Here is a 24,991-nt window from a genome sequence, read left to right as displayed (position 1 = left end):
TAACCTGGGATAAATCAAGGATCTAGGCAAGGGCTACACAGAGCTGACTTCGGGGAGGGAGGTATGGAGACGCAGCAATTAGGCTGCTCTAGCTTAGTCTGCACCCCAGCTAGTTTGAATCTCTGACTAGCTGTGTGACCTTGAAGAAACTGCTTACCCTCTCTCAGCCTAAGTTTCATCATCTATAATGGGGAGCTAAAAGCATGTCTACTTTGAAGAGTTTGATGATTAAAATGACTAGCAAATCTCTGGGCCAACAGGAAGAGATCAAAGTAACAATCAGACTTCTCCTTTCCACCTCCTACTGACCCTCTTCCATAGGTAAGTAACCAGGTTAAAACAGGGTTGAAACAGGCAGGCCAGGATGCACCTGTCATTTTTCCATATGTAGACAGCGCTAGGGTAGTTAGTCTTGAGCTTACTGTCATGTTCAATTTGTGTCAAGCATAACAGTCGTTATCTGTGTTAACTTTAAAATGTCTAATATTCGATTGACAATTAATTAATTAATATACACCTAGATTGTCAGACGTGGACAACTGGATTAAAATTTTTAAAAGAACTTGATTTTAGAAATTGGGACATATGAAAAAGAGAATACTTTCATTAGCGTGATTATACTAAAAGTTTGATTTACTTTGCTTAAATCAGAATTTAAAACAGGGAATCGAAACAGGAAATTATTATAGTTACCAGTAATCCTCTGCTTTGCTTGTACTCTTTGAGGATAGTGTTGATATTTTCCACAAATCCTGTTTGGGCAACCCACCGAATGTTAAAATTCTCCTTCACAAAGAGGGCTTCCATTCTCAAATTTACCAGTAAATGGTCAAGACACTCTTGCTAAGAGATAAAGGAATATTAGAGATTTGACTTTTCTTTCATTCCGACAATGATAACAGACCAAAATCACCGTGATTGAAGAAAAAATAATTATACAGTCCCCAAACATGGAAGTCATCAATGGCAGCACTCGGTGTTGACAGAGCGCCCCCTGTGGTCTTCCTGTGAGAATTCTAAATCTTCCCACCCTCCGCTGGGGACAGGCAGCATCCTGGCTCTTAGACAAACAGCTCAGAGTAGGACGATGCCAGAAATCCCCATGTAAGGTTTCTTTTTTGCAAACTGTAATTATATTATTTTTTGGATGGTGCAACCCCTTGGCTCAAAATCCAAAAGAAAAAGTAGAGAGGAAAGCATTCTCTTTGATCTCCATCACCACCCACTTGGATCTGCTCCCAAGAGACAATGAGTGATATCGGTCCTTCCAGAAACATTCTCAAAGGTAGTGTTTAGATGCAATTTATTCCTAAAAAAATAATAAAATAACTACATCCTAAAGCAAGTTCAAAGGGCACACTGCTGACTAAACCCTGTAGGTTTCTGTGGTAATGGAATCAGAAATCCCAGGTTCCTGTCTGAATTACACAAGGAGGCCAAAGAGAAGGACACCCAGTGTCTGTAAAACCTTTACATATCAAACAGTTTTCAAATACATTTCCTGAGCGGGACCTCTGAGCGTTTTTCAGAAAAGAAAACAGAAGCTCTCAGAAGACAAGGGGAAACTGCTTAAGGGTAAAATTAGCTGTGCAGGAGGAGCAAAGATAAACCTGGAACCCAGATATTCGGACTCCACATCCCTCAAGAAACAGTACATTTAGGAAAAGAATCTCGAATCTACTCACTGTTAAGTCCTTGGTTAGGAAAGCATTTTCTTTGGGTATTTTCTGGATTTTCCCAGGGCCGGTATTTCTACTGATGCACTGTTAGAGGAAAATAGAAATACTATTTGGTTTGCCTGTAAGATTTTAATACAAGATTTCTCAAATGAATGTCAACCTAAGGGAATACTTTTTTTCCCCCTAAACAGAGAAGGAGTGCCCTGAAGGCATGTACTGATTCATCTGTTTTGCAAATATCCAGCGTTCACCACTGCAAGCCAGAGACTGCAGGCAGAGAGGAGAAAGGGCCCTCCAAGGGCTTTCAGTCAGGGGAGGCAGCCTAGTACACAGATGATTAATTATGCAAACTGCGTCTTGCAGAGGGGATGCTGGGAAAAGAGGCGCCTGACCCATGCAAGAGGTGGGAAGGGAGGTTTTCTGAGGATTAAATCCGAGCAGAATGTTAAAGATGAGTGGGAGGTGGTCAGGGGAAAGCCACACGCACTGTGCTAGCTGGGCTACAAGGTGGCAAGTGGCCTGGACTGGAGAGAGAGCCCCCACAGACCTAGAGTCCCTGCAAGCTGCCAGTAGGTTTGGGGAATCTGACCCTATAAGTACTTTGGGGCAAGTATCCAGAACATATTTTAGTAACCCCCTGTGGGATTCGTGTGTGTGTGTGTGTGTCTTGGTCCCACAGTGGCCCCTCCCGCTCCGTTCAGTGCACAGACTGCAGAAAGGCCATCTTGACTGTAAATTTCCCAACACATACCCTGCAGATGCTGCCAGTGACTTCGGTTTTAAGGATATTGCATGTGGGGAGTCCCCAGTCTTGTTAGCATAGCCGACTCCAGTGCTATACTTTATGGGGTAAAACAGTTTAAGAAACGCAAGCAAGTGTGAGGGGCACCTGGGGGGCTCAGTGGGTTGGGCCACTGCCTTCAGCTCAGGTCATGATCTCGAGGTCCTGAGATCGAGCCCCGCATCTGGTGTTCTGCTCAGCAGAGAGCCTGCCTCCCCCACTCTCTCTGCCTACCTCTCTGCCTACTTGTGATCTCTGTCTGTCCAATAAATAAATAAAATCTTTAAAAAAAAAAAAAAGAAAAAGAAATGCAAGCAAGGGTGGGATGACACGGCTGTACCTTGACCAAGTCTTCCAGGGTATGGACAGACTCGTCCACAGCAACCAGGTAATGAAGCTTCGGCACGTGGTCTATGATGTTCTGTATCACTCTGCAGCCCGCCAGGAAAAACCATCACCAGGGGGAGAAAGCAAGAAAGATGGAGTCAGGTAGAGTTAACCGACCTCTGCCCCCAGGACCAGGCAGTATCTCACTCCATTTCCAACTCGGTCATGGGTGGGACAGACAAGGAAGCCAGAAAGGTCAAGGAATGTGCCTCAGGCTGAAGAGTCACAGGGAAGGTAGAAATGCCAGGATTCCAAGCCCGATCCATCCAGCTTGGCTTCACGCAGTGCCATGGGAAGAGCCCCTGACCCCCAGCAGGACTTGGGTCCGTGAAGTCTGCTCACCTGGGCAGCTCCTGGGAGCCTCTCAACAGAGCTTTGGGGAGGGGCGTCCACAGAGTCAGACACAGATCTGGAGAAGCCGTGGCTGTTTTAGGGGAGCTTCCGGGCCGTAAGAGGCAGTGGGGCAGGATGGGGGCAGGGGCGGAGTACAATTTCCTACCCTGGGTGATTCGTGACTTCCGACATTCAGGACAGACTACCTCTAGGTGAAGACTGCGCTATGGGCTTTCCTGGCCCTTTCAGATGGTGGACACTATGCCACCAGACGCAAAACAGAGATAATGACCAGACCTTGTGCATAGGGTGGTCATGAAGAATGGATACAGTGACACATGTAAGGGTCTTAGCGCTTGGAAGCGCTTAGTAAGTGTTCACTGAAACACAAACACATTAGTCAATTACTTCCTGGAAGTCCCAGCTCTAGGAGAACACTCACCCTGCTAGATCAAGAACATGAATGGCTGGAATTACATTTGTTCCATCTCCGAACACCGGTAACGCAGGAACCTCACCCAACCAGGCTATCTGAAAGAAAAGCAAAAGTGTTTTTCCCCTGGTTGCATGTAACTACTGGAGCTCACACACAGCCATCCAAAAGACCTTTGGGCATCTAAAAGACCCAGTGGTCTGATGATATCATCGCCTAAAGAGGATGTTTTGAAAATCAGTTCTGATGAGATTTAGTTGCTGATCAAATCCTATTAAGAGAAACCGCGGAACCTAGACTGAAATACTTTTCAGGAAATCTACAGTCTGGTGGGCTATCTTCAGTCATCATCTGCGTGGTGTCTACACAGGAAGGAAATGCTTTCACATGCCTGATACCTTCCATCCTCTCACACACACACAGAAATGAGAATGAAAGTCTAAAATTGCTCCCATGGGCCAGGGGTAATAAGTATCAGTTCAAAGATTAAATTCTTAGTAGATAAACCATTGGAGGAGTCACTGAGCCCAGATCCGAACCCTGATCTTCAAAGTCCAAACCCTTGTCCTTTCCCCACATTTTAGGTATTTCAGTGAAGAAACAGATAGTCTGAGGCTGCCTGGGTGGCTCAGTCAGTTAAGCAGCTGCCTTCTGCTCTGGTCATGATCCCGGGGTCCTGGGATCAAATCCCACATCAGGCTCCTTGGTCAGCAGGGAGCGTGTTTCTCTGCCTGCTGTTCCCCCTGCTTGTGCTCTCTCTCTCTCTCTCCCTCTCACTCTGACAAATGAATAAATAACATCTTAAAGAAAAAAAAGAAATAGACAGTGTGGATACTATTGAGCTGTCGGGCATTGGATTATTTTATATTGCTTTTAAAGAGCGAAATAGGGGTGGCGGCCACAGCAGACCACTGGATCTTGTAAGATGTTCCAGACTTTCGGAAACCACTGAAGGGGTCTAAGCAGTGAAGTGACAGCATTAGATTTGCTTCTTTTGCCTTGCAAAGGAACGACCGGAAATAAGTGGCTAATGGGGAGGTGGAGGCCAGGACAGTTGGGCGTCCGCCCCACCTAGCCTGTGGGTGGGGGGGGTGCGATGGGCGAGGAGGAGATACTGAGGAGGTTGGCCCTATAGTACTGGGGGATTTTGTGATGGATGAGAACGAGGGAGGAGTTGGATTCTGGTTTGGTGCAGCTGGGTGGCAGGTCCCATCTTCTGAGATGGGGTCCTGGAGGACAGCAGGTTTGAGGAGAGCTGTAGGTAGAGTTTGGGTTTGTGAAACTTTCCAAGTGAAGTGCTTGAACAGGCAGCCAGACTCACAGAGCTAGGACTCAGGAGCAAGCCCTGCTGGAGAAACTGATGTTTGAGAGTCGTTGGGCACCAGGCACGGGAATGGACAGACCAACCCAGGAGAAGAGTGCAGATAGGGAAGACAAGAGGGGGGCCACCTGGTTGGCGAAGTCAGTTAAACGTCCGACTCTTGGTTTCATCTCATCATCTCAGGGTCGTGAGATCAAGCCCTGTGTTGGGCTCTACATGCGGTGCGGAGTCTGCTTGAGATTCTCTCTCTCCCTCTGCCCCTCCCACTTGTGTGCTCTCTCTCAAATAAATACATAAATCTAAAAAAAAAAAAAAAGGCAAGAGGGTCTGGGGCAGGAACCAAAGAAAGCCAACATTCAGTGGCCATGTAGGTGAGGAGCAGCTGAGAACAGACAAGGACAAACAGACTTCATCAACTACCCTTCTCCTCTACTTTGGCTACAGTCTTCTATGTGCTGTTCCTTAACACGGCCTGCAAATTTTTCCCTCAGGTCTTCGAGCTTACAGTTCCTACCACCCTTCCCCCAAAAGGCAAAGCAGCCAGCTCCCTTATCACTTTCTGCTCAGGTTTCATATCATGAGAAAGGCCTTCCCTGACCATCATATTCAAGATACAACCTCCCAACCCTACCGCTGGTTCTCTTTCTATCTTTCTCTGTTTTGCTGCTTTCCATCCTGTTTTTTAACATCTGAAATACTCTATGTGTCCTAGCTAATTCAGTTCGTATCTCTAGTTCTCCTCCACCCCACTGGGATGCAAATTCCACTAATGCAAGGACTTTATTATCATGGTATCAGAGTCCCAGAATTGACAACAGTTTCTGGAATGTGGTAGGCATCAGTGTCTGTCTCATGGATGAAGGGAGAGCCATCTTCTTCCTCATTGCTCTGAGAGAGTGGTAAATATACATTGCTAACCATACAGGAAAGAAAAATAGAAAAAGAAAAAAAAACTTCAAACTGAATAACCTTACTGTAAAATGCTTTTTTAAAAACCTCATAGTCATTGAAAAGTCATACCTTAAAAAAATAATGTAAGATGCCTCCTTCCACTCCATACTGAAGTCCAGCAGCAACCACGTAAGTTGTGAATTTTTTGGTCTAGTAGGTAGAAGAGAGGAAAAAAGCCAAATTTAGTATTACTAATCATACCAAACCAGATTATTTTAGTGGTTAAAATGAATGAAGGACACTGTTTGAATGCCTCTGACCACTTTTGAAATTTATTTGGGACTTTTAATTAAATGAAAGCCAAAGATAATTATCTGTGAAGATGTAAAAATGGGTCCTTCCAGGATGATCTTTACTTACCCAGGAGGGGAGGTGGACATACACAGGGAGTTTTTAGTAACAGGCCACAATACAAGGTGTGATATTGTGATTCATAATAAGAAATATGTATTTAGTCTTCATCTCTAGATCTGGCATGAGTTCCCAGAACTATGGGAATGGCCAAGCAGAGTAACAAAGGTGTCTTTTGTTATGCTAATCAGGTGGCTTTGGGATCCCACCGGAGATGTGAATTGATTGCCCACTTTCAGCTTCCCAGTCATCTCCAGGGAGGGGCTGGGTGGGGGTGGAGATGACAGCCAATGATTTACTCAAACATGATGAAACCTCCATAAAAATCCAAAAGGAGGAGGTCTGGAGAGCTTCTGGGTTGGAAAATGTGCAGAGATTTGGGGAGACCAGAAAAGCTCCATGCCTTTCCCCAAACCTTGCCCTGAGCATCTCTTCTATCTGGCGATTCTTGAGTTATATTCTTTTATAACACACTGGTAATCTAGTAAGTAAAATGTGTCTCTGAATTCTGTAAGCTGCTCTTAACAAACTAATCAAATCCAAGGCCTGGGGAGGTAGGAGGGTTATTGGAACCTCCAACCTGTAAGGGTTGGTCAGAAGCACAGGTGACAGCTTGGGCTTGTCACTGATGAGGGACAGAAGCAGAAAAATGTCCACCTTGAGCCTAGGAGGCTGACCTAGCCTGCACAGTTTTGGTAAGGATCAAATATGTACTGGTTGCTACATTCTTTTTTTTTTTTTTTTTTTTTAAAGTAGGCTCCACGCCCAACAGAGGTCTTGAACTTACAATCCTGAGATCAAGCCTGAGCTAAGAGCTTAACCAGCTGAGCCATTCAGATGCCCCCTAGTTGTGCTATTCTTTTTTTTTTTTTTAAATATCTTATTTATTTGACAGAGAGAAATCACAACTAGGCAGAGAGGCAGGCAGAGAGAGAGGAGGAAGCAGGCTCCCTGTAGAGCAGAGAGCCTGATGCGGGGCTCGATCCCAGGACCCTGGGATCATGACCTGAGCCAAAGGCAGAGGCTTTAACCCACTGAGCCACCCAGTGGCCAACCAGGCGCCCCTGGTTGTGCTATTCTTCAAGGGTCTCATGACTGCGTATTTCACGGATGGTTAATATGGAACTGAATGATAAGCACCAGAGAAATCTTGCAAAAGTAGTTTTACAAGTAGAAATTCAAGAAAACGTTTATGATCTTATACACCCTGCATGCCTCCCACGCCCGGAACACTATGTGGACAACTACCAGCTTCCTACAGCAAAAGTACAGCCCTTTCGGCTCACGGGTCCTGTCCCTGTGCTACTTCAATAAATTTACTGAGTTGTACCATACAAGGTCTCAAGAATTCTTTTTTGATGGTTGTGCTCGACAACCACACAACACAACTGGTAAGGCAAGTGGGGGACAATCACAGGACTGAGCCCTAAATCTGTGGGATCTGATGCTCCCTCTAGGAAGATAAGTGTCAGAATTGAGTTGAAATATAGAACACCTGGCAGGTGCCTAAGAATTACTTGGTGTTGTGGGAAACACCCCCCAGAGGGCACGAGGATACATGTTAGAATTGGGAACCTTTATCAGGAAAATGAGCCTCTCTTCTGCTCCAGGGAATCCATGGGGGGTTAAAAAAAACCTAAAAGCGTGGTGGGTAATGGGGAGGGCACGTTTTGCATGGAGCACTGGGTGTTGTGCAAAAAGAATGAATACTGTTACACTGAAAAAATAAATAAAATGAAAAAAAAAAATAAATAAATAAATAAAATCTTAAAGAAAAAAAAAAAAAACCTAAAAGCTCCTAATGCAAACAGCTAGAAATGCCAAGTAAAATGTCACGAGTATCCTTCTAGGATGGTAGAATTCTCAAGGACATAAAAGAAAACAGAAGTGAAAACAAGAGTGGTGAAGAGTGGACAGTGTGGGCGCCCTGGAAGTCAAAGGTTCTCATAATCTAGGTGTGTGGGTTTACAAATCCATGCAGGTGGAGGAGACAAAGCCCTCGATTTGGTGAGGTTAGGAGTTGGGCCACAATATGAAAGGTTCATCCACAACAAAAGGGTGAACTAGAAAAGAAGGTGACAAGGAATTGCATCAAACCTAAGCCAAGGTTCCTTGAGAATTTTAACCTTGGCCCTGTACTTCTCTATGGTTTGTCTTTCACATTCAAATTACCTGCTTAATCCAGGGATTCCAGAACCAAAAATTAACATAAAAAGCATTTTAGGCAGTGAGACTGGGGGGGATGGGGTGGGGGGTGGGGGGCACTTCAGAAAGGCAAATACAAAGTTCCCTCTACCTGCCCCCCCTTCCCCCACCCCCAGGAACCTCCCCTGTCCTTTAAAGCCCCAGTAAAAGGACAACAGCGGGGGCAAGGGTTGTGACCTCATTGTAGCACGTGGGTGCTGGTTTGAGTGCACAACTTTGACGAGCAAGCCAATTATAAACTGTAAGGCATAGTCTCATTGTGATTCCCATTTCACACTCCTCCTGGAGGCATCCGATCCCTGAATATATATGAGACTTTTATAGCAGCACTTTTGGAAGATAAACTTTACACTTTGATATAAAGTGCACTTGGCTCACTTTTCCCTGAAGAATTCATTTACATGAGGTTTTTAGGGGTGATGGATAAAGAAATGGATGTTGACAATTTAAAGAGATGCTATTTCTAAAAATCCATGCCAAATAACAGGTTTACTTTTACAAATGGAGTTCCAGATATCACAAGGAAATATACTTACTAATAACTTTGTACTAAATAACTTTGTACTAATAACTTTGTACTAAAAGACCTTACTAAAGATGAGCTCACAAGCCAAAATTATAAAACTGATGAGGGAACAATCTACCATGAGTGAAATCAGACTTGCAACACCTTTAGAAAATAACTTAGTAGAGATTATGAAATAAATATGGTTATAATGATGAAAAATTAAGAAATGGGAAACAAAGGAAAAGAACAGGATAATCAGGACAGTGATGATGATGACAAAGAATAGGCAGGTGGTGGGAGGTGCAGTGGGGAGAGCCGGGATGGCTCAGTGGGTTAAGCCTCTGCCTTCGGCTCAGGTCATGATCCCGGGGTTCTGGGATGGAGCCCCACATTGGGCTCTCTGCTCAACAGGGAGCCTGGTTCTCCCTCTGCCTGATGCTCTTCCTGCTTGTGCTCTCTCTCTCTCTCTCTGACAAATAGATAAAATCTTAAAAAAAAAAAAAAAGAATAGGCAGGTGGTAGAGCAAGGAACAGAGAACAGGAGAGAAGGGAGGTGACTAAGGTGGAGAGAGGAGGAGAGTTGATCACGTCTTAGCCTCCCTCCCTCCTGTATTTATGTGAGTCTGAATCGGGCTGAGCTGGCAGAAGAGAAGTTGAAAATTTCATGATAGACTCAGACTTTATTTTTATGTTTTTAAAAGACTTTATTTATTTCAACGCAGAGAGAGAGAGAGAGTGAGAGAGGAAATACAAGCAGGGGGAGTAGGAGAGGAAGAAGCAGACTTCCTGCTGAGCAGGGAGCCCGAGGGTGGGGGGGGCTCGATCCCAAGATCCTGGGATCATGACCTGAGCCAAAGGCAGACGCTCAACTGACTAAACCACCCAGGCGCCCCTAGACTCATGACTTTAGTATTAAACCTGTCTGAGCCTTTGTGAGAGCTAGAAAAGATTTCATTAATACCCAAGAATGGTCCAGAAATCTGCAGAAATGGCTAAGCTATTAGCCTGCTCCCAATGTTAAGAAAGAAAAAATGATTTTATAGCTTCATTCTGACAATGTGTAACACTGTGAAGGGGTTATAGGACTGTGACTTGAAATGAACAAAGCAAAGATCTAAAATAATTTCAAGGAGATATGGATACGTTTACTCCACAGTGGGAGATTTTTTTAGTATACCCCTTCCTAGTAATTGACAGATTCAGGAGACTCCCAAACTAGTAAGAGATGCAAAACACCATTAAGAAACATGACCTAGGGGTGCCTCAAAAGGGGTGCTCTTTAACCAGTGGGTTAAAGCCTCTGCCTTCGGCTCAGGTCATGATCTCAGGGTCCTGGGATTGAGACCCGCATCAGGCTCTCTGCTCAGCGGGGAGCCTGCTTCCCCTTTTCTCTCTGTCTGCCTCTCTGCCTACTTGTGATCTATCTCTCTCTGTCAAATGAATAAATAAACTCTTAAAAAAAATAATTACTCTAACTATAATGGACTAAACACTCTAATCAAAAGACGCAGGGTATCAGAATGAATAAAAACAAACAAACAAACAAGACCCATGGATAAGCTGCTCATAGGAGACTCATTTTGGAGCTAAAGACACATCCAGGTTGAAAGTGAAGGGGTGGAGAATCATCTATCATGTTAATGAGCATCAAAAGAAAGCCTAAGTAGCCATACTTACATCAGACAAACTAGATTTTAAACCGAAGACTGTAATGAGAGATGAATAAGGACACTATATCATAATTAAGGGGTCTATCCAACAGGAAGATCTAACAATTATAAATATTTATACCCCCAACTTGGGAGCAGCCAGATACATAAATCAATTAATAACAAACTTAAAGAAATGCATTGATAATAAATAGTAGGGTTCTTTATTACCCCACTTATAGCAATGGACAGATCACATAAGCAGAAAATCAACAAGAAAACAATGGCTTTGAATGATACACTGGACCCGATGGACTTAACAGATATATTCAGAGTATTTCATCCTAAAGTAGCAGAACACACATTCTTTTTGAGTGCACATGGAACATTCTCCAGAATAAATCACATACTGGGTCACAAATCAGCCCTCAACCAACAAAGATTGAGATCATACCATGCATATTTTCAGACCACAGCGTTATGAAGTCTGAAGTCAACTGCAAAAAAAAAAAAAAAAAAAAAAGGTTGGAAAGACCACAAATACACGGAAGTTCACAAGAACATCATACTAAAGAATGAATGGGTTAACCAGGAAATCAAAAAAGAAATTAAAAAATACATGGAGGCAAATGAAAATGAAAACACAACAGTCCAAAATCTTTGGGATGCAGGAAAGGCAGTCCTAAGAGGGAAGTATAGAGCAATGCAGGCCAGCAAAAAATGTCTCAAATACACAACCTAACCTTACACCTAAAGGAACTAGAAAAGGAACTGCAAATAAAGCCTAAAGCCAGCATAAGAGGGGAAATAATAAAAACTAGAATGGCAATAAATGATATAGATAGAAAACCAGTAGAACAGATAAATGAAACTGAGAGCTTGATTTTTGAAAGACTTAATAAAATTGATAACCCCCTAGCCAGACATTATCAAAAGAAAAAAAGGACCCAAGCAAAAAAAAAAAAAAAAAAGATGAATGAAAGAGGAGAGATCACAACCAACATCACAGAAATACAAACAATTATAAGAGAATATTATGAAAAAGTACATGTCAACAAACTGGGCAATCTGGAAGAAATGGATAAATTCCTAGAAACATACAAACTACAAAACTGAAACAGGAAGAAATAGAAAATTTGAACAGACCCATAACAAGCAAAGAAATTGAATCAGTCATCAAAAATCTCCCAACAAACAAGAGTCCAGGGCCAGATGGCTTCCTAGAGGAATTTTACCAAACATTTGAAGAAGAGATAATATTAATTCCTCTCAAATTCCAAAAAATAGAAACAGAAGGAAAACTTCCAAACGCATTCTACGAGGCCAGCATGATCTTGATTCCAAAACCAGATAAGGACCCCCCTGGGTTTGGGGCTTGAACCCACAACCTTGAGATCAAGACCTGAGCTGAGATTAAGAGTTGACCGACTGAGCCACCCAGATGCCCCACAAAAAGTATATTTTTAAAATAAAGTTTTGATTGTATTATTTAGATCATGAGACAAATTTAATGTTTTTATAAGAAAACAGATATTAAAATGGTAAGATTCTCCACTTTATCAGTCACATCAATTATTTGTGTGTATGTGACCGTATGTTCTCATCTAGATAACTGAACATAAATGATCAAGAAATCATGGATTCTCGATCTGCGGCAATGCTTAATGCTTAATAAAACAATACAGTCACAAGATTGGAAATTGGAAGAAATTTAGACCTATCTAGTCTAGCTCCTTTATTCATTTTACTCCAAAACTTTAATAACTTAGAGAAGGGCATCAACCAATGGATAGAAAAGGGGCAAGAACTCTCAATCCCACTGTTATTTCCTTCAAACATTTTATACTTGCAGTGTCTGTATTGCCAGAGGTTAAAAAAAAAATTTTTTTGTTTGTTTTGTTTTAATAGGACAGAAGGTGAGGACAAAGTTCCTGTGGTAATATCCTCTGAGACCACCAGGTGTCACCATGATTACATGTCACTTCTGTGGGTTCTCTGCCCGTGGGAAAAACGTAGTAGATGGAACCTTTGGAGTTTGGGGGGTAAGTTCTACATAAGTTAAATGTGGATGATGATAACAGGCCTTGATACACAGGAGTTTGAGGGTTATCTAGGAGATACACAAGGATTACATGAACTACCAGAAGCCAAACATTTAGCACAGGGCCTGGCATTTAGTGAGCAAACCCTTGATAATTCTTAAATACAGTAAACTCATTCATCACCAGGGCATTCCCATCATCCATTCTGACAAAAGATGGGAAATACACTGGTTTTACAATATCTACGTATCAAAACGATCAATTTTGCTGCACCAGAAGGCTAAGAAGCTATTGGTGTTTAGAGTTTTCCAGTTGTAGGTCTATCTTAGTAACAGGTGGCTGTGCCCATGTCCAGGTCAACTCTATGGACTGATGGAGCTTTGGAATCAAGAAAAAATAAAAGTAAACCCTGTCGTCTATGCAGTCTGCTGGATCTGAGGTTGACACGGCTCTATCATGGGCCTCCTCTTTCCCATACCGCCCGCATCTGTGAAATGGGCATAATTGTGTATGTATACAACACGGGGGCTGTATAGAATGGATCAGACCAGGCCAAGAAGTACTGAGGACGGTGCTCAGCAAATCCCACTTATGTGACCTTGAGCTAGTTACTTAACTTCTGAGAGGCTCATCTTGGGATCTGTGTGACTCTGAGTTATTTGCTTCTTCTGGGCTAAGGGACTCTTTTGACCCACACTTCAGTTCATGAAGACTTGTGCTCTCTTGGGGACCTAACACAAGGTTGTCAACTTAGTGGGCTGGACCAATATCGGGACCAGAACCCAAGGACGGTGCATTTTGGGGGGAACCTGAAGCTCAGAGATCGTGGGCGTGAGGATAAGGAGACCAGACGCAGAGACGTGTAAGGAGTTGACCTACACGTGGAACAGCCCGGCCCTGGCCGTGTGCACCGAGTACCACCCCCGGACAGACTTCTCTCACTCTACATGCTTTATTGCTCCAGACTTACATTCTTTCCAAACTTGAGAACCATTTTTTCAGCATTTATGTGGTCCAGAAAATTCGGATGGTGTTTTCTTCTTCGATAATCCTCTTCAGTAAATGGAATCTCAGCATCATCCTATGAAAGAAAAAAAGCCAGACCGGAGACATGGAGCTTGGAGCTACATAAAACTACTAAGCCCTGAATGTTGGCTCGACTGTTCTGGAGAACTCAAATAAAGCATCTGAAAAGCTATTGCTTACTTTTCCAGTGATTCAACTCCCTTGAAAATGTTTTAGCTAGCCAAATGTTATCACTTATACTTACCTTAAGCAAAAGAAAAAATTTAAATGTCTTTCTTTTAAAGACATTAAATAACCCATTCCTTTCTTTTTTTTTTTTTTTAAGATTTTATTTATTTATTTGACAGAGAGATTACAAGTAGGCAGAGAGGCAGGCAGAGAGAGAGGAGGAAGCAGGCTCCCTGCTGAGCAGACAGCCCGATGCGGGGCTCGATCCCAGGACCCTGGGATCATGACCTGAGCCAAAGGCAGAGACTTTAACCCACTGAGCCACCTAGGCACCCCTCCTTTCAAAAAATTTTTAATTTACTTAAATTCAATTAACATAGTGATTGTTAGTTTCAGAGATAGAGGGCAGGGATTCATCAGTGGCATACAACACCCAGTGCTCATTACATCACACACCATCCTTAATGCCCATCACCTGGTTACCCCCCCCCCCACATTTGTCCTCCACCCCCAAATCCTCAGTTTGTTTCCTAGAGTTAAGAGTCTTACCGTTTGTCCCCCTCTCCGATTTCATCTTTCTTGATTTACCTCCCTTCTCCTATGATCCTGTTTTGTCTCTTAAATTCCACATATAAAAGTGAGATCATGTAATTGTCTTTCTCTGATTGTCTTATTTCACTCAGCATAATACCCTCTAGTTCTATCCATGTTGTTGCAAATGGTTACGATTTCATTCTTTTTGAATGGCTGAGTAATAGGCCATTGTATATATATACCACATCTTCTTTATCCATTCATCTGCTGATGGATATCTGGGCTCTTTCCATAGTGTGACTGTTGTGGACATTGCTGCTATGAACATTGGGGTGCATGTGCCCCTCTGGATCACTATGTTTGTATCCTTTGGGTAAATAAAATAACCCATTTCTTAACAGCTTTTGCAACATACACAGTTTCATGTTTTATTCTAACTTGTGGGTTTTTTGTTTTTTGGTTTTTTTTGGTCTTTTCCATGTTGCCCTTTCCCCTCAAATCAACTTCATGTTAATAAGAGCATTCCATGTGTAAGTTTCTATCAGATAAGGTGAAATATCATTTGCACTGGGAATTAGGGATGAAAAATATTTCTCTATAGTCCACTGAGCAGCACATCATTCCCTCCACAGCTCACCATTCTGGGAAGACCCATGGAAGGATCCTTCCAGAACAAGGAAATGAATACTTAACAAAAATCAAAGGAAGAAATTGAGACTCATGGTACAGAGTGACTTCCCCAGATCCATCCAGACACAGAGGCCTTAGTAGTTGGAGGAGGATTTTTTTTTTAAAGATTTCATTTATTTATTTGACAGACAGAGATCACAAGTAGGCAGAGAAGCAAGCAGCAAGAGAGAGGGAAGCAGGCTCCCCACTGAGCAGAGAGCCTGATGTGGGGCTTGATCCCAGGACCCTGGGATCATGACCTGAGCTGAAGGCAGAGGCTTTAACCCACTGAGCCACTTAGGAGCCCCTGGAGGAAGATTTTTAAAACACAGTGTTCAGTAAGGAAACTTTCAACCACATCACAGTGTTCCAAGTTTGATAATTGATCCAAAGCATTTGAATCCTGGCTTTACATGGAATGAATCAGAGAGACAGAAGAAACACAATGACGAGGACCTAGAGGGGGCACAGTTGTTGGCAGGAAGGACCCAAGTGACCAGGACCAAGCTGGGAATCAGTATTGGACAATGCAAGTAATAGCCAGGGCAATTGACCAGGGCTTGTGGACCATGTCGAGAAATTTAGATTTACTCTAAGAGCATAAAAAGGCATCGAAGGGTTTTGAACATTTTTTATTTTATTTTTATTTTATTTTTTTAAAGACTTTATTCATTAATTTGACAGAGAGAGAGAGAGAGAACAAGGATGGGGGAGGGACAGAGGGAGAAAGATAAGCAGGTTCCCCACTGAGCAGGGAACTCGACGTAGGGCTCCATCTGAGGACCCTGGGATCATGACCTGAGCCGAAGGCAGATGCTTAACTGACTGAGCCACCCAGGAACCCAGGTTTGAGCATTTTAAACAAAACTAAAGCACGAAGACCTGAATTATATTTTCACAGGATCATTTAGGCCGTTCCCTTGAAGACTGGATTGGAAGGAGGGGATGGCAGGAACCAGTTACCAGGGTGCTTTCGTAGTGAGGGGTGGGAAAGGCTGAGGCTTGGGCTAGAACGTCGCCATGGATACAGAGAGAGAGCAAGATGCATTCTGCCTCATTCGGGGTGTTGAGGTAACAGAACGTATGGATGGATTGGCTGGTGGGGGGAAGGGAGTGAGGCTGGGGCAGCCGGAACGGTGCTGTCACCATGGGGAGGAAGACCGGGAGAGGGTCAGTGTCCAAGCAGAAGATCAAGCTCTCCCACCTCAGCTCTGGGTCCGTGGTAGATGTGCAGTGAGTACGTTACGTGAGGAGCTGATCTCTCAAGTATGCCGAGTGGCTCACATACAGGGTTGCCAGAGAAAAATACAGGACACCCAACTAAATGTAAAGTTCAGATAAACGAACACATAATTTAGTGTAAGGATGTCTTAAATACCCCCATGGGATATACTTATGCTAAAAATTATTCATGGTTTCTCTCAAATTCGAATTTAACTGGGTATCCCGTACTTGCATTTGCTAGATCTGGTGATCCTTCCGTGGGGTCTGGAAACAAGCTAACGGGCTTCGCCTTCAGGATGACTTGAGTCCTGGCAACTCCAGAGCCCTGGCTGTCACAATGGGGTGGCCAGCCTGCCTGGCTGGCCCTCCTGGGCTCCCTGGGGGCCCAGCACCCCTCTTCTAGGATTTGCCTCTCCTCCATCCTCATGGCTGTATCAGAGACGGTCACATTCCCAGTGCTCTGGTTCTCTGGCCACAGGTTTTGATAGCCAGTCCATCTCTTCCTCGACATTGTGAGACCGGGACCTAGGGGAAAGGAAGCTCATCCTCTCTCTGGCCAGCTGCACTGTCGCCCATCCCCCAGCCTGGGCTGCGGGGACTGATTCCAGGTTGGAACAGAGACCTGGCTTGCACCCCACGTACGAACCTTCACTACCGGCCACTGGGCTGTGTTCCCTCTAGTCCTTGAATGTCACTTGTTACAAACAGGTGACAAAGTGTGGTCGGACCCCGTGTCTTCCGCAGAGGTTTTGGTTCCTTGCGACTACTTGCATCCGTGCTTTCCCAATAAACGGTGAGTCGACTTTGTATCCATTATCCTTTGGTTGTCCCACGGTGGTGACTGGTGGCATTTCCGGACACTACGCCGGTCTTGTTACCATCTCACCACAGTCAGTCAGCTTCTTTAGACGCTTCCTCCTTTCAGGAGCGGGAGAACTGACTCTGCAGAGTGATCTCCCCCTTTCTGTTTGGCTGAAATCTGTCGTCTTGTACCGCGGTGCTGGACCCGCTTTCTCACTGGTCACTGTGTTTGCTCGGGCGGCTCACCCGCCGGACTCTTCCTACCAGGTTACTCAGTAACTATCAGCACATCAGTCCTTTTTCCTCTGGGCTGTTGGCTAGAGTAATGGTCTCTGCTCTTGACTCACACGTTAAAAAACAAACACATGGCTGTTAATTTTCAAGCAGATACTAGGGGCGCCTGGGTGGCTCAGCCACTTAAGCATCTGCCTTCAGCTCAGGTCACGATCCCAGGGTCCTGGGATCAAGTCCCACTCTCCTTCTCCTTCTGCCTCACCCTATCTCTCAAGTAAATAAATTTTTAAAAAATTTAAAAATCTTAAAAAAAAGATACTAAAAAAAAAAAAGGCCCCATAAATATTAAGATTCTCCCACTTTTTAAAACAAATACAAATGAGTTAATGTATTAAAAAATGCCAGGGGCTGGGGGGATGGGGTAAGCCAGTGATGGGTATTAAGGAGCACACGTGTTGTGATCAGCACCGGGCGTTACACGCAACTAATGAGTCATTGAACACATCAGAAACTAATGGTGTACTATATGCTGGCTACCTGAACATAATAAAAAAATGAAAATAAAAATTAAATTTAAAAAAATAAAAATAACCAAAATGAGTAAATGTCCTGTATACAGTTTTCTATCTGTTTGGATACTTTTCGCTTCGAGGAACAGAAAACCAAATTCAAAATGGCCTCAACCCTGATGAGATTCATTATGTCCCCAAAATAACTTTCAGAAATAGGGTGGCTCCAGGGGAACCTACATGGCTCAGGTGCTTAAGTGCTCGGCTCTTAGATCTCGGCTGCGGTCTCGATCTCACAGTCAGGAGTTCGTGGCCCGTGTTGGGCTCCGTGTTGGGTGAGAGGAGCCTACTTTAGAATAAAACAAAACAAGACACAAAAAGCCAGGGTGGCCCCAGGTGCCATGCGATGGGCTTCTCTGCCCTTCGGATGCTCTCTTGGCACTAGCTCCCTCAGAGTGTGCCCTTCCTCTTCAGGCTCCTGGCAAGTCCGGCAGCAGCCGTTAGTTCCAAGTGTCGTGTCCAGAGCAGAGAATATCCCCAGAGAGAAGAAGGTTGCAACTTCGAAGCAGTGAGGAGCCCTTCACAGAGGTCTCCCGGTGGACTCCTCTCTGTGCCAAATCCTGGACCATCTGACTTCCCGGGCACAGAGCTAGATGACATATCCCGGGTCTCTTGCAGTTGGGTTTGGCCGTGCAATGGGGTTTTAGTCAAAGGCATTTAGAGAAAGGATGCACATGTCTTCCACGCCTGGATTGGAAAGCTTCCCGTGTATGATCTTCTGTGCCTTCTACCCGGGGTCCCCAGGCTTGATGTAGATTTGCATAATGGCTCTGGAGGCCACTCTGGAAGATGGTCAAGCCATCCAGTGGGAGGAGCCTGGGTCTCGAAGCAGAGTCAGGAGGACACTTACTCATTCATCCGAAAAACCTGTCACATGTTGCTTGTGAGTAAGGAGTGAACTTTCACCAGGGCTAAGAGAGTCTACATGTTTGGAGTTTGGCTGTTACTCTCTGGCATTCTGGAATTAGCTTGCATGTCTGCCCTTAGCCCATTGTTGGCAAGAGGAATGGGACCATCACGGCTCATTTGGATTCATAAGGATTTCCCTGGAGGTGGGGATAGCGTCCCCCTTCCGTGGCTCTCATGGGCAGCTTGGCCACTGAACAAATCAGGACTCCACTAGCAAGGAAGAGAGGGGAGTGGGGTGCCTGTCCGGGGACCAGCAGCATCTACACCAATCCACACTCACCTTTCTCTTCTGTGTTGAATAATGAAGTCGTGGCTTTCCACCAACTCAGTGGACTTCAGTTAAGCACAATGTGTCAGGTGGCGTCTTAGCAGGATAAGAAGTACACGCAAAGTGGTAATTTGAGGAGAGTTTAAAAACAGGATTATTTGGGGGGCGCCTGGGTGGCTCAGTGGGTTAAGCCTCTGTCTTCAGCTCAGGTCATGATCCCAGCATCCTGGGATCGAGCCCCCTATCGGGCTATCTGCTCAGCAGGCAGCCTTCTTTCCTCTCTCTCTGCCTGCCTCTCTGCCTACTTGTGATCTCTCTCTGTCGAATAAACATCTTAAAAAAAAAATGTTCTGTTTAAAAACAGGATTATTGGGACGCCTAGGTGGCTCAGTCAGTTAGGTGCCTGCCTTCCGCTCAGGTCCTGATCCCAGGGTCCTAGGATGGAGCCCTCATCGGGCTCCTTGCTCAGCATGGGGTCTGCTTCCCCCCTCGTCCTGCCACTCCCCCTGCTGGTGCTCCCTCTTGCGCTGACAAATAAATAAATAAGACCTTAAAAAAATACATAAAACAGGATTATTAACAAAGATGTGGACAGCGTGAAGGGGAATCCAAAACCTTGGAGTCAGTAACGGGGTGCTCTGTACCACTCGTAGGTCCCAAAGTCGAGAGGAAGCCAGCGATAATTAGGACCTAGAGAAGAGGGGACAGGCTGCCCGACAGACACAGTGATGTTGGTTGAGGAGCTCAGCCTGCCAGTTTGCAGATAAACACCCTGACCTCTCTCTTCTCCTTTCCCTCATCCTCTCACCCCACTCCCCACTGGCCAAACCCAGTGGGCAGGAGAGGGCAAGCTTGCCTGCTGACCTAGCCCGTGACGCCAGAGCAGGGTCAAGAAAAGTGGGGACCGGATCTGCAAGGACAGATGGGAAATGCCCAGCATGCAAAATTATTTTTGTGATGCTCACCCTTCACCACTGGACAAGTGGGGAGCCCTCTTTGGACTCTCAGCACCGCCCAGGGCATCTCTGAAAATGTCTCAGCTTTCTGACATCAAAGATAAATTCCAGGCTCACCCAGATTTTTACTGATCCAGAACATGGAATCTAGTCCCTTCCATAATGTCCTGGAACTAGTTGTACTGAAAAGTGGTGTTAGAGCTGAACATTGTGTCTCGGGGAGGCCCAGGAGGGCTGCTGGTGAGCCATTTTTCTTGATGACAGAGCTGAAGATCTGTCTTTCTCCAAGTCAAGAGGTCACAATGATGTTCTCCAGCTTAACGTATCTCGTTAATGACCACTACCTTCCTAGGACCAGGTTTCACTGGCTGCTAAGATTTCCTGGGATGATGACAAGAAGACAGAAGCAGGGAAGAGCAGGGGGAGAGGTGCACAGGGCGTGCCCAGCTTCCCAATCTCTGATGCCCAATGACCTCTCTGTCCATGGATTTTTGCAGACCTTGCTTATATCTTTACACCAACGTCCTCTTTCTGTGCCAGCTAACTCCGGCTAGACTCTGTTACTTGTGACCTGAAAGCCCTGACTTCCACTGATGCCGAAGTCTTCCTCTGCCCGACACCCTTCAGTTAGATTTTTGGGGGACAAACTGCCCTTCACTTTGGGGTCAGTTTGCTTCTTTGTCCCTAGAAAAGGGGGAACCAGATCTGAGGACAGATATTCCAACTTCCAACTCCAACCGTAACCACAACTGGGATGATGAACATCACTGGGCAAGGAGGCAGTCATAGGCCTTAAAGAAAGTCACTAAGGGGTTGCACTCAAATGGTCTTATTCAATGGCTGTGTGGGGCTGGGCGACAAAGACAGCCCCGTTTGCAGGGCCTCACACTTACCAGGTCCTCCGATGTCCTGCCCTTACAGATCTAGCTGAGCTCAACTCATACTCACACGTCACCTGTGACTTGCACGAACGCCCTAGACTAGGGTAACACAGCTGTGCCTCAAACAGGAGAAACCGAGGACACCTGGGTGATGCAGTCAGTTGGGGCCAAGCTCTTCATCGGGCTCTGCACTCAGTGCAGGGTCTGCGTGACGTTCTCTCTCCCTCTTCCGCTGCTTGCCCCACCCCCAGCTCTCTCTAAAATAAATACATCTTAAAAAAAAAAAAAAAAAAAAAAACAGGGAAACTGAAATCCCGCCTGGCTTTCTTCTGCTCCCAGGGTGATTCTACTACATTTTACTTATTTGTGAATTCTACACTGACATAATCTCACATTTAAAGAAAGTTTACAAAAACAATATGGAGAACTCCTATACATTTTTTTCCCCCTCAGATCCACTAATTTAAAAAAAAAATTATCACATTGTTTTCTCAGTGTCTCTTTCTATTTGTATGAATATTTTAAGGGCAAATAAAAGTTAAAAATAAGAAGCTTCAGGGGCGCCTGGGTGGCTCAGTGGGTTAAAGCCTCTGCCTTTGGCTCAGGTCATGATCCCAGGGTCCTGGGATTGAGCCCCGCATCGGGCTCTCTGCTCAGCAGGGAGCCTGCTTCCTCCTCTCTCTCTGCCTGCCTCTCTGCCTACTTGTGATCTTTGTCTGTAAAATAAATAAATAAAATCCTTTAAAAAAAAAAAAAAAGAAGTTTCATTCTCTTTGTTGACAATGAGGCAAGAGGCTTCTCTCCCATCCTTTTTTCTTACAGCATTATACTTTGATAAAAAGTCTGTAAGTCCCTTCTATGTCTCTTTGAAATGTATGTGGGGTTTTTTTTTTAAAGATTTTATTTATTTGTCAGAGAGAGAGAGAGGGAGAGTGAGCACAGGCAGACAGAGTGGCAGGCAGAGACAGAGAGAGAAGCAGGTTTCCTGCCGAGCATGGAGCCCGATGTGGGACTCGATCCCAGGACACTGGGATCATGACCTGAGCCGAAGGCAGCCGCTTAACCAACTGAGCCACCCAGGCATCCCTATGTGGGTTTTTTTTTTTAAGATTTAATTAATTTATGTATTTGAGAGGGAGAGCGAGCAAGCACATGAACCCACAAGGTGGTTGGAGGGAGGAAGGAGCAAAGGGAGAGAGAGAAAATCTCAAGCAAACTCTTTACTGAGCTGAAATCAAGAGTTGGACACTTAACCAACGGAGCCACCCAGGCACCCCAAGTGTGTGAGTTTCTTTTTGTTTTTGTTTTTGTTTTTAAGATTTTATTTATTTATTTGTCAGAGAGAGAGCACACATGCACGAGCAGGGGGAGCAGCAGAGGGAGAAAGAGAGAGAAGCTGACCCGCCATTGAGCAGGGAGCCCAATGCAGGGCTCCATCCCAAGACCCTGGGATCATGACCTGAGCCAAAGGCAGACACTTAACCAACTGAGCTACCCAGGTTCCGCAAGTGTGTGACTTTTTTTTAGAAGCCGAATAAGCCTCTTAGCAGCTTCCTAACAAGGAAAGGTCTTTCTGGACCTGGGAGATACCTCTTTGAAATAGAAACCTCGAGGGAGAGAGCACCTCTGTCTTCCAGTTTCTACGGAAGATAGGAGCCTGACTTTGCCGCACCCCTTGCTCTCAGCTGCAGAACTCCCTCCTGCTGTAAGGTATGAAAGATCTGTTTTTCCTCTGGATAAAGCCAATTAGCTAACCCAGATGGCCACCCAAATTACTAGGTGAATCTGGGACGAACCACCTGTGACAGATGGTGCTGTCAAGTCCCCTTACTCAAGAACTAGTTACTGTTATCGGGAAACATGCAGGCAATGGGTGGAACCTGCTTGCCTAACGACTAGGGGAGATTCCCCTCTGTCTTTGCCATCTCTTAGCGGATTGCCTGTGACGTGCATGACATTCCATTTTCATGCTTTTTAGGTAATAAATTTGTTTTCTTTCTCTGCTCCCTTGTGGAGGGATTCTCTGGGTTGGGTGAAGACGTTGTTTCTAATTGTATTTCCACACAGCATACATGTATCATTTCTTTCTTCTGAAGCGTTTGAGAGCAGGCTGCATACACTGTACACATACTCTCTGAACTTTTCAGTGAGTATCTCCTAAGCACATCCTCCTAGGAAACCACAGTACGGTGATAAAATTCAGGAAATTTAATACTGACATACATAATTTTATCCCACGGACAGTCCACACTCCAACATTGTCAACTGTCCCAGTGATGTCCTTTTTAGCATCTCTTCCCCAGCAGAGATCCAGTCCAAGATCACGTCTGGCCCGGAACTGCCACGTCTCATTCATCTTTATTTGGAGCAGAGCTCTGGTTTTCTGTCTTTTACTGCCATTTTAAAAGCTTATGAGCTAGTTATTTAATAGAACATCCTTCACGTTGGGTTTGTGTGACGTTTCCACGTGATTTGATTCGGGTTCCTGCACAGCGGAACCTGGTTTCCTCTCTGCCCGGCATCTACTTCCTCCTCCCCTGGGTGATTTCGAAGGTAAATCTCACACACAGCATCGTTTCATCCATAAATACCTCCTTCATTCCACTGCAGTTGAATTTACTCATTTTGGGGCATCCTGTCTAAGAACTCTTCCGCTGTAAGTTCTATTAATTGTTCTTAAAAAAATGAAAAAGCGCTGGTTTTTACTTTTAATTATGTGATCCATCTGGAAACGAGCTTTTGTGTGGTATGGGGTAGAGAATTTTGGGGGGTAGTAGAAACCCCCCAAAACTCGTTCTGTTTTGACTGCTGTGGTGGTTACACAACCATATGCATTTTTCAAGGCTCACAGAACTATCCAGAAAGGACGGTCACCTGAACTCTATGTAGTTTATACCTTCATAACCCTCACTTCAAGCCATCATGAGCTGTTGAGGAAATACAAGTTACAACCACGGTGAGAGGATACGGACTTGCCGTAGGACACAGGTGCTAACACAGCAGCCATCTTCCTCAATTTTCTTGGGGGACCCATGTCTTCTCCACCATCAGAGCACATAGTTTGGGGGCTGATCCTCCCCACCTGTACAAGTGAGTATGGAAGCCCAGGCCTGGCCAGCCTGAGCTCTGTGTTCCCCTGGCTGCAGTGCCTGGCTCAAGTTTAGACCCCAAGACTTGGACACACAGCACATTCCAGTCCTGGGGTAGGACATGAGCAAAGTGGAAAAGGGAACAGAAGTTTGGGGGATGTAAGCCTGGGAGCTGTTGGGGGCCAGCAGGATGGGGAGCCCACCTGAGAATGATGCCTACCCAGGAGGAAAGAAGCAACAGATGAGAGAAAGAGAATAGTGAGCTCTGAGGACATTGTTTGAGCTTCTAGGTCCAGCTGTGCCTACAGTCCACCTTTGGACTGATCACTTATAAGCCAGTACATTCCCATTTTGCTCAATTCAGTACGAGTTAGTTTGTAAGTGAAGGAGCAAGCACAGTCAGGCAGACCAGCAGCCAGTCAAGAGACCAATGATTGTTTTGTAGTGGACACTTCACTGGAGGAAGGAACTGCAGGAAGGAATCAGAACAGGAGTCAAATGACTGGCTAGGTCTTTGACGTGAGGGCAACCAGATGGGAATGGGTGAGTAAACTTTACAAGAAAAGGACAGAAAACAGCTCTCCAATCTCAACGATCTCCCGGTTCACCAAGGGAGAGACAATGAAAGAAACAAATGGCCTTTGACGCAATGTGTGATAAGTCCCTCCGTATCTCCTCATTATAAGTAACATATTCCATTGATGCTAGGATACTGCATTTCCCTCCCACATTCTGATCTCTGCAGTTGGGATGGGTCTTGCGGTCAGTGTCTTCTTACAGCGGTGCTCATCCAGAAAGCGTTGAGGCTGTCCTTGCTGGCGCCTGGTTGACCTTGAGCACAAGTGTTCTGTCCTCCCTTCCAATGGGAGGAGGCACTGCACCTGTTCGCTGAACTGCCTTTTAAATGTCTTTCATGAGATCGCACTATGATTCAGCGCGAAGTGAAAAGGTGGTTCACAGGCATAAAGACACCGGGGCAGAACGGCCAAGGTACATCTGATAATCCGTAGAGAAAGCCAACAG

The 24,991-nt window shown here is 45.0% G+C and overlaps 1 protein-coding gene across 1 annotated transcript in view; it reads right to left on the bottom strand.

Annotated features, from left to right (window-relative positions):
- Nucleotides 1-24,991, bottom strand: part of AK7 (adenylate kinase 7) — a 71,757-nt gene that overhangs the window by 24,422 nt on the left and 22,344 nt on the right. The window contains exons 5-10 of the mRNA XM_046009164.1: nt 13,611-13,721; nt 5,955-6,035; nt 3,623-3,711; nt 2,801-2,891; nt 1,686-1,763; nt 694-843 (exon numbers count right to left, since the gene is read on the bottom strand). Coding sequence (XP_045865120.1) covers nt 694-843; nt 1,686-1,763; nt 2,801-2,891; nt 3,623-3,711; nt 5,955-6,035; nt 13,611-13,721 — 600 coding nt within the window. The remainder of the gene's footprint in view (nt 1-693; nt 844-1,685; nt 1,764-2,800; nt 2,892-3,622; nt 3,712-5,954; nt 6,036-13,610; nt 13,722-24,991) is intronic.

Source organism: Meles meles, chromosome 6, assembly GCF_922984935.1.
Source record: "Meles meles chromosome 6, mMelMel3.1 paternal haplotype, whole genome shotgun sequence".
In the NCBI taxonomy this organism is placed as follows: Eukaryota; Metazoa; Chordata; class Mammalia; order Carnivora; family Mustelidae; genus Meles; species Meles meles.
The sequence above is the reverse complement of the archived record's forward strand: the minus strand, read 5'-3'. Positions and strand labels throughout refer to the sequence as shown.